This window comes from Anoplolepis gracilipes, chromosome 8 (assembly GCF_047496725.1).
Source record: "Anoplolepis gracilipes chromosome 8, ASM4749672v1, whole genome shotgun sequence".
Taxonomy (NCBI): Eukaryota; Metazoa; Arthropoda; class Insecta; order Hymenoptera; family Formicidae; genus Anoplolepis; species Anoplolepis gracilipes.
Genome location: NC_132977.1, coordinates 628,175 through 637,794, shown reverse-complemented (window position 1 = coordinate 637,794; position 9,620 = coordinate 628,175). Strand labels below are relative to the sequence as shown.

General features: G+C 33.5%; 2 protein-coding genes across 4 annotated transcripts; both read left to right on the top strand.

Annotated features, from left to right (window-relative positions):
• Positions 1-915: 915 nt before the first annotated feature.
• Cka (Connector of kinase to AP-1) lies at positions 916-6,841 on the top strand. The gene is made up of 11 exons (XM_072897198.1): positions 916-1,800; positions 2,213-2,316; positions 3,016-3,240; positions 3,465-3,669; positions 3,762-3,923; positions 4,084-4,222; positions 4,400-4,527; positions 4,622-4,800; positions 4,889-5,226; positions 5,432-5,743; positions 5,890-6,841. The coding sequence occupies exons 1-11, from the start codon at positions 1,531-1,533 to the stop codon at positions 6,057-6,059; spliced, it is 2,232 nt and encodes a 743-aa protein (XP_072753299.1). The 5' UTR covers positions 916-1,530; the 3' UTR covers positions 6,060-6,841.
• Positions 6,842-7,178: 337 nt separating this feature from the next.
• Positions 7,179-9,406, top strand: Red (LysM peptidoglycan-binding domain-containing protein red). Of its 3 annotated transcripts, none has more exons than XM_072897207.1 (5): positions 7,179-7,582; positions 7,742-8,036; positions 8,178-8,327; positions 8,431-8,555; positions 8,772-9,406. In XM_072897207.1, exons 2-5 carry the CDS (start codon positions 7,860-7,862, stop codon positions 9,004-9,006), a joined length of 687 nt encoding a protein of 228 aa, XP_072753308.1. In that variant the 5' UTR covers positions 7,179-7,582; positions 7,742-7,859; the 3' UTR covers positions 9,007-9,406. The 3 variants fall into 3 exon arrangements, with proteins under 3 accessions (XP_072753308.1, XP_072753309.1, XP_072753307.1); XM_072897208.1 differs by having other exon boundaries at positions 7,852-8,036; positions 8,431-8,551; positions 8,772-8,993; XM_072897206.1 differs by having other exon boundaries at positions 7,183-7,582; positions 7,852-8,036; positions 8,772-9,392.
• Positions 9,407-9,620: the final 214 nt, after the last annotated feature.

Below are 9,620 nucleotides of genomic sequence, written 5' to 3'. Positions count from 1 at the left end.
TTGAGTAAGAATGCATTGGAGAAACATTATCGCTAAAAAGATCATTCTATCTTTGTTACTTATCGAAGTTAGATAAAGATAGAGAACGCTAATATTGTTTTCTCGAACGCACCTTAGAAATTACTAGAGTACAGCCAGTATCAAAAATCGATGAAAATATGACTTTTATTTTATACATATCTGAAATGCGATACTTATAGTAAAAAATATTTATTATTTTGTTGTGTGTTTAATATATACAATAAATTAAAAAAAAAATTTTTTTACAATTCTTATTAATTAAAATTTATTGCTCAACTTTTATGATATATTTTAGATTCAGTTAGTTTGTTTATAGAACGACGCAGATTTTTTATTTCAAAGAAATTTTTAAATAAACCAATTTTTCTTACTTAATCTTCATTGGAGAATGTTCGACGTCAATCGTAGAGGATACAAAGTAGCTTAATCTCATTGTCAGATCAGTGCAAAGCATAGAGATATTATATATAGAGTACGGGGAGTGCTATGCTAGCCCGTGAGTAGATGCGATAGCGAAATAGAAGGAGAACGCTGCTATATGGGCCCCTGCTGTCCTTGTCTGTCGCGCATACACAAATTGATACAATAGACATAGACAAGGACAGCAGGGGCCTCTTATATATAGCAGCGTTCTCTTTCTATTTCGCTATCGCGTTCTCGGCCCCCTCCCGTACTCTATATATAATATCTCTATGGTGCAAAGTACGTACCCACATACACACACATATATATATATATATATATATATATATATATATATATATATATATATATATTACAACATTTTGAATGTGAATGATCAGGCTCAGTTCACAAGGTTACTCACGTTCGTACCGACATGTGCGACGGTCACGCGATCAACATCATTGGTCCACGGAAATTGTCGCGCAAAGATGAATGGAGCTTTCGTGCGTCAAGTGAAACGTCGCGTCGGAGTGGCTCGTAACTAGATGGACAGCCAATAAAAAGTGACGTGAACGCCGTAACGCGCCGCGTAGCAAGGACTAGAAAAACAAACGGGCGACGGGCGACGGGCGATCCGCTCGGCGAAAGGGATAGCCGCGAGGGGGTAGTGAATGTCGTCGGTCGTTGGTCGTCGGTGAATCGGCGATAAAAAGGGTAAAACTTGGAGGACGATGCGCGCGGGCTGCTCGGCCAAGTGCAGATAGAAACTTGCATCTGGATACGAAGCATGCCGCGTGATAACTTTCACCCGTTGACCTGTTGTTGACGGAGCGAGAGCGACGCAGCAAAGAGAGGAAACGGTCATCCGTGTGCGCGATTGCTCCTCCGCTTTTCCGTAAGAGAGCAGAGAACTGCGGGGAACGTGGCGATAGGGAGATCGCGGGTTTTTCTCGCGCGGAGAACGCACACGCATCGCGCCCGCATGCGTAATAATTGTCTCTCTATTTCCGACGGGCCGATCGAAATATATTGTCCGACCGGAGAGCACTCTCGGGGTACTCGGCGAAGAAAGGGAAGTTGCTGTAATGGCCGCCGTGTCATGAAATGAAGGTGCCCAGCCAGTTTTGTGGTGCCACAATGGAGGATAGCTGTAGCCCCGCGTCTCAAAATCATAACGGCCAGCTGGCCGGCGGCGCGAATGTCTCCCTCGCCAACAATAAGCACCAGGGCGGCAGCGACAATGGCAGCAACGGCGATGCCAAGGACCAGCGGCCGCAGTACTCGATGCCTGGTATCCTGCACTTCATCCAACACGAATGGGCCCGTTTCGAACTCGAAAGGTCCCAATGGGAGCTGGACAGGGCGGAATTTCAGGTATATACCGACCCAACGCGACCACTCCAAACGGAAAATTATATCGTGCGCCAATTTTGAACGCGCGACAATTACTCGTCCTTAATACATTCCTATCTAACTGTCATGTGACAGAAGAATTATATCGAAAAATAAAAAAATCTAAGCACTTGTCAGCTTTAGGCTACTGCAAATGTTTGCGACAAAAGATGTTAGCACGGAGTTCTTGTAACTCGAATAGTCATTTATATTGTTGCTTTTAATTGCCATGTCAAACATAATAAATGTCTTTCTTCTTGATATTTAAGCTGTTTGAGATTACTGATATAAGTATGGTATTTAGCAAACTATAAAATAAAAAATATAAATAGTATTATTAATGACATTCTTGATATTGATTAAGCTTTCTTTGTATTTTTGTATCGTTATATAGGCTAGGATAGCTTTCCTTCAAGGTGAAAGAAAAGGGCAAGAAAATTTGAAGAATGATCTTGTGAGGAGAATAAAAATGTTAGAATATGCGCTTACACAAGAAAGGTAAACAACAAATCATTTATGTGTGTATACATATCAAGGATTTCATAACATATAAACATAAGTTTGAAATTGCAACTATAAAGGAATAAAAAAAAGTGGTTTCAAAGCTGCATTTGATACATAAGAATATGTCTTAATATTTCTGTATTTATATCAATAATTATTAGGCAACTTTGTTATAAGATGCAAGATGTATAGAATTTTCGTATGCCTTAATATCTTTTTTTTTTTTTTTTTAATTAAGGATATGCTCCTATGTTATCGCATCCTCCATGTTATATAATTGCAACAGTATTATTTAAAAGAAATTTTTTAATTCATAATATTTGAATTTTAAAGTCTAAGTGTAATATATATATATACACACACGTATATGTATGTATATATGTACGTATGTATGACAATAAGAGAATTAAATAATTATATAATATTCTTCTATCTATTTAAAAAAAAGATGCATTGATATAAATATATTAGACTTTTTGCTAATTATAATTAAATATACAAATGCATATATTAGATTTAAAATACAAAAGTTATATAACTTAATTAGATATTCATAAATGAGATATTCTCAATATTATGTTGCTAAATTATTATTAGACTATGTATAACTGCATTAGATATTTATAATTTATAATAACATTTACATAATGTTAATAGTAATTGGTAGAATGTTATTTCCTGTAATTTTTACAGAGCAAGGTATCACAAATTAAAATATGGTACCGACTTAGTGCAAGATATGAAACCACTTTATGAAGAAGGTACTACGTGCAATATCTCAGAAAGTGGTGGCGGTGGTGGAGGCGGTGGTGGCAGTGGCGGTGGCAGTGGTGGAGGAGGAGGTGGAGATGGAGAAGAAGAATTACATACACCTGTCACTAATCTTAGTTGGAGACAAAGTCGTCAGCTTCTAAGGCGGTATGTAAAATGTTTTTAGAAAAATATAATTTTTAAGTTATTATTAAAATGTAAAATTTTTATTACTATTATTTATTTATATCATACACATAGAAATAAAAAACCTATATAAATATTTGAATTTAATCTACATAAATATCTAATTTTAAAAAATAAAAGAAAGATGTTATAGAAAAGATTTTATAGAGAAAGATTTTATACATAGAGAAGACCTTTTTTTTTAGATATTTGCAAGAGATTGGATATACTGATACAATAATAGATGTACGGTCAAACAGAGTACGATCATTGCTTGGTTTAAACAATAACACAGATACAGAGGAAGTGAATACTCCAGCATTAAATGGAAATGAAGGAATGGTACAAGATAAGCAAGAATATAATGAAAGTCTTGTACGTCGAGGAAAGCAACAGCATCCCCAAAAAAAGGTAAAAATATGAATAATATATGTATTGTATGTACATTGATATATGTACATTGATTACAACATCTACATATGAAAAACATATTTTTACTTTAGCAACAGCCATCTTCTATAGCAGAGGCAATGATATTGGACACAGAAGCAGCTGTTATAGCAAATTTCGAATTCTTGGGTCACACAGATATGGATATGGAAGAAGAAGAAGGAGATGTAGAAGATGAAATTTATGATGCCAATACAGATACTAAACCAAATAAAGTAACTTTTATTTATTTATTTTTTTTTTTTTTTTATTTTCTCTTTATACTTTCATTACATTTCACTTTATGATATATTTATTATCTGCTGTAATGTGTTATGTATTTACCATGCATTTTGTGTGTCATTGTATTTAATATGACTTCTTTTTTTTTTGCAGGCATCTATGCCCCTTCTAGGAGAAGATGTTGATACAGATGCAGAAGCAGAAGAGGTATTGAACGAATTAAATCTCCTTACAGAAATTGAAGAATCACCACCTGGTTCTATTCATCTGGAAATGAATTCTTCAGAATGGAGTAAGTAATGTTCTTGTTAATTTACATATTTTAGATTTCAGACCTATATTTCAAATGTATTTAACTTTAAAGTATTTACATATTAATATTTTTTATTTACATGAGTATATTTAGTAAGTTTACATGTTTGTTGCTAATTGTTGTTACTTTCTCAAATAATGCATCGTTTCTTTACAGATGCAATAGACATGCATAGAGGATTACAACTGGATCCAAGACGTCCAAATAAAGAAGGTGATTCCACATTGGAATTAGGAGAATTAGAGCAATTATGTGTTAACAATGATGCAGAAATATCATATGATGTAAGTTGAAAGATTTCTTTTTCAATTGAGTTAATATTCAAAGTCAATATTATAATTTACTAATGCTTCCAATATATATTGTTACACACAACAGATGGTTTCCACTACAAAAGAGACTTTCAGAAAAACGTGGAATGCAAAATACACATTGCGATCGCATTTCGATGCTGTTAGAGCACTTGTCTTCCATCCCACAGATCCAGTTCTTATCACCGCGAGTGATGATCACACGCTGAAATTGTGGAATCTTCATAAGACTGTTCCAGCAAAAAAGTTCGTAAATTCTATCTTATGTTCGTTAATTCTATTGTTTTAAAGATATATATGGATATTGTATTGTTACATTTTTTATCTTGTGCAGGTCAGCTTCATTAGATGTAGAACCACTTTACACGTTCAGATCACATACTGGACCTGTATTGTGTCTAGCCATGTGCAGTGCAGGCAATCAATGTTATAGTGGTGGCTTAGATGGCAATATCCATTGCTGGACACTTCCATCAGCTAACATTGACCCATACGACTCGTACGAACCAAGTGTCCTTAGTCACACATTAACAGGACACACGAACGCCGTTTGGGGTTTGAGCATGTATCATCTGCGTCCTACCATGCTATCATTCAGCGCAGACGGAACTGTAAAATTATGGGCTCCGCAGGCCACGCAACCTCTTCTCAATACATATGTCTCGGAACAAGGTACACAAATAGTATATAACATTTTAAACTTAAAACGGTACACTAGATAATTATTAGCAAGTAGAGCAAATTGTATGCTAAAATAACACAAAAGTCAAATTCGCAGAACTTTAGCAAATATTGATTGAATGTAAGTTTTTTTCTATGTATTGTACATTTGTAGATTATTAAATAATATATATCATAACGATTTTTCTTTTTATAGACGGCATACCGACTTCAGTTGACTTTATCAGGGATGAGACGCACAAGTTGGTTGTAGCTTATGAAGGAGCTTGTGTGGTATTTGATACTGAAACTGGCGCCATCGTTGCGCGACTCGAGGCAAATGAAACGAAAGGCGTAAATCGCGTTGTAGCGCATCCAACATTACCGCTTGTTGTGGCTGCACACGAAGATCGGCATATTCGATTTTACGATCACCGGTCAGCTACTCTTGCTCACGCGATGGTGGCGCATTTGGACGCAGTTACTAGTCTCGCTGTAGATCCTCATGGTCTATACTTACTTTCAGGAAGTAAGTACAAAGACGAAGAATGATTAATACTGTTACGATAATGAAATTTCAAAATATGACATAGTCATATACTTTATCAATTAAAATTAAATCTTTAAGATTTATTATATATTATTATTTCTAATTCAATAATTGTTATTATGCAGGTCATGATTGCAGTATAAGATTATGGAATATGGATAACAAGACTTGTGTTCAGGAGATAACAGCGCATCGGAAGAAATTCGACGAAAGTATTTTAGACGTAGCGTTCCACCCATCACGACCGTTTATAGCGAGCGCTGGCGCCGACGCTCTCGCTAAAGTGTTTGTGTGAAATGTGTAAATCCGAGCTACACTTACATCAAAATAATTTCTATTATACATCAAATCAAGCAGTTTTTGTACTCTTATTCTTTTTTAGATAGCCTTATAACTTTATGTGTCCATCCGCATACATATACACATACGTACGTACACACATTTCTAATTTCCGTTATAACTCTGATCGTTCCCTTTTTCTGAGGTACCGGTTTATAAAGAAATCAAATTGATCGTATAGGTATTCATAAGAAGAAATGAAAATTTTATCCGTAACTCTTGTCTGTGACAGTTTATGGAAAAAAATAATTTTAAATATAAACGCGCGCTGCTTGTTGATGTTAATCATCATAAGTAGCCATTACTATTTGGAGAATAGCGGGGAGGGGTCTATCATGTAGAATATTAACCGATATAGTCCCGATTATTAGAGGAACCAACCCCTTACCCACAGAATCCAGGAAGTACACTGCCGCGGTAGCGTAATATTTATCCTTACGTTAACTATTTATTACCAATATCGCCGTTACTGTTGCACACTGCTACTGGGGATTAATACAATCGTAATAATCGACGATACAGTTGTCCTAACTAAAAAAAAAAAAATGCATTAATTAGTCTCCCATTACACATAATTTTTGCTGCTGCCTTATATATTCATCAAGGCTAGCACACAACATAGTAATGATAATAATAATCGTAAGCTAATTATAATAGACATATTATAACAATAAATTATATAAAAAATTGTGTGTTTCTCTGTAATATATTGTATTTAAAAATAGATAACTGTGTAACGTATTATAATGAACATTTTTTTATTAAAATCTCATTCCATTTTCTTATTTTATATGCCCACAAAACGCGAAATCATCCAAATATCGATTTTATACTTTAAGTTAAATTTTTAATTCTTTTTAATTTACCTTGTAAATATAATACTAAACATTGTAATGTAGTAGTGTAATAAAACGATCGATTATGTTTCTCGATCCTGAAAGTCTCGTTCTGTCACACGATTACCTCTTTCCATGCAGTCCCACGTGACTCGAACCGAAACGCGCGTCTACTCTGTCTTTTTTTTTTTTTTTTTTTTTTTTTTTTTTTTTGTTTACAAGAAATTTTTTCGCTTAATTCTAAAGACGCATAAAAAAAAAAACATAAAGAAATGAAAATTATTTTCTACATGCTTTTTAAAACTGTACTTTATTGTGGTTGCAATTTTATTTGAATCGTGCGATACATAATGCCATCTTTCAGTGAGCAATGCAGTGTGGATGCACTAACTACTGTAATGACTATTTGAGAAACATTTCGCATTCAGATCTCACAATTCAGATGCGACAACTCAACCATAACGTTCGTACCGTACATATATCAGTGTGATCTCGTGATATTCCTCGTGACTAATTCGACAAGAATCGACGAGAAAATTGTCAATAATCTCCAGAAAATGATGAGATTCCGCACACGCGTGTACGCTGTTCCAGGCATGAAAGCGCTTCCAACTTCTTAAAAAATCGTTTATTATTGCACCTCGTAAGTGTTAAATCCTTAAGTTCCATCTCGCATAAGATATTGAAAGGCGGAGAAAAAAAAATTATTGAAACAATGCGAATTTTTCGATGTGATCCTCACTCGTTTTATCGAAAATTGACAGTATGTTTAATTGTTTAATCCCATAAAATCCTCAAACAGGTTATGCGAGAGATTATGCGCGAATATAATAGATTAATCTGATCCACTGATTTAAAACAAATGTCAATGAATTACGGTATGTCCTATTCTCTTATGAACATCACTTAAAGGCCCAGCAATGGAGCGAAATGGTGCTAGAGAGATGGAGGAGCGTAGATGTATTCGAGATACTGGGAAGGCCCTAAAGAAGTATGGCAGTACAGCTAAACATATGACAAGGACCGAGAGTTTAGTGAAACACACAGTGTGTCCTACAGATACCCTCCAAGGAATAGCTCTGAAATATGGAGTTACGGTATGACATCTATGCTTATTGTGCTCTTTCATTTTATGTATTTTATATTTGTTGTCACACATTTGTTGTTTACTCAATAGTTGATATTACTCGTTTAAGGCAATAATTATTGCAATATATAATTGATATCAATTTTTGCAGACAGAACAAATAAGAAGGATCAATAGATTATGGGCTTCAGATAGTTTATTTTTACGAGAACATTTGCTTATTCCTATTAATGCAGATAATTCTGCTTCTATGTGTAATAATGAAGTGGTAGCTTCTGAAGAACATGACATCCCTCCAAATGTAAATAAAATTTAAAAATATGTGTAAAAAGCAGACACATATATTATTATACTTTATTAAGAATAGAAATATGTTTGACAAATACATGTATGATATTTTGCAGATATCTAGTCCTTCTTCAATATCATCTATTGATGATGAAAGTTCAGTTAATGATTTTTTAGCTAAAATGGATACTTCAATAGCTAATGTCAAGAAAGAAGTTAAACGTGCTCAAGGGAACAGTGAGTAAGTTATTTTCTGTGCTTTATGCAATATAATTCAAGTAAAATTATATATTTTCTAGTATGCATTATATCTAAAATATCAATGTGATTTTAAAAAGATATAAAAATAAAAACAGGCAAACTAGTACTAATCTTTTATCTGCAAATTCAAGTTTAAGCATAATATCTATCACCAAAAAAAGTAATATATCTTCATAAATGAATCATTTTATTATAGATTCTGTACTGATAATGATGTTTACGTACAACGACGGCATGGATCTGCTAAATTACGAAACTCATTTCCTACTATGTCGAATACCTACTCGACATCCTCCTCTGACTGTGTCAGACCCATGTCCTCTAGTGATATGCATAATTTTCCAACAGCTGTAGTAATGACGCAAGGAAAAAAAGTAAAGACTTCCTTACAAAGACTCGAGCAGCAACAAGACGAAATGTTCCAATTGTAGCGTTTAAGTTTCATTGGGTTGTAATATCCTGATTGTCGACTGTTATTAAAAAGCTTGTAGGAAAGGATGTATTGTATATCAATGCGATATAGGAGATTGTTTCTCATATTCAATGTTGATTGATCCAGTTATAAATTTAATTGAACTGCATTGTCCTTTTTTGATTTTTGCTATCAAAAAATTGTTTGTATTCTTATAGCTTTAAGATTTAATCTTACATATAATTAATGCACCATTACTGTATTTCAACTTTATGATTTTTTTTTTGTCATGATAATATCATGAATAGATCAACTAACTTTTATACTGTTTAAACATTATGGTAAACTATTTAATTAATGTTTAGCAGACCATATGTGCCTTGAATACAAATTTCTATATTATGTAAAAATTTTCTCAATACTTGGTTTTTGTCTAGTTAAATATCTTATATAAAATTAATATGCATTTTTTAATTTTCTTTTTTTTAACTTCATAAATTACTGTGATAAAATTACAAGTTTGACAAAAAAGTAAAAGCAATTTTATGAAAAATTATTGCATTAATAGAAAAATAGTGCAAAATTACATATATAATTAAATTGTAGAATCTATGCAATGTGACTTTTCAAACA

Excerpts from the sequence above, each read along its gene's own strand:
- Cka (XM_072897198.1), top strand. The coding sequence starts at position 1,531 with ATGAAGGTGCCCAGCCAGTTTTGTGGTGCCACAATGGAGGATAGCTGT. Across the intron at positions 1,801-2,212 it reads TGGACAGGGCGGAATTTCAG|GCTAGGATAGCTTTCCTTCA; the intron begins GTATATACCGAC and ends ATCGTTATATAG. Across the intron at positions 3,924-4,083 it reads CAGATACTAAACCAAATAAA|GCATCTATGCCCCTTCTAGG; the intron begins GTAACTTTTATT and ends TTTTTTTTGCAG.
- Red (XM_072897207.1), top strand. The coding sequence starts at position 7,860 with ATGGAGCGAAATGGTGCTAGAGAGATGGAGGAGCGTAGATGTATTCGA. Across the intron at positions 8,037-8,177 it reads CTCTGAAATATGGAGTTACG|ACAGAACAAATAAGAAGGAT; the intron begins GTATGACATCTA and ends CAATTTTTGCAG. Across the intron at positions 8,328-8,430 it reads AACATGACATCCCTCCAAAT|ATATCTAGTCCTTCTTCAAT; the intron begins GTAAATAAAATT and ends GATATTTTGCAG.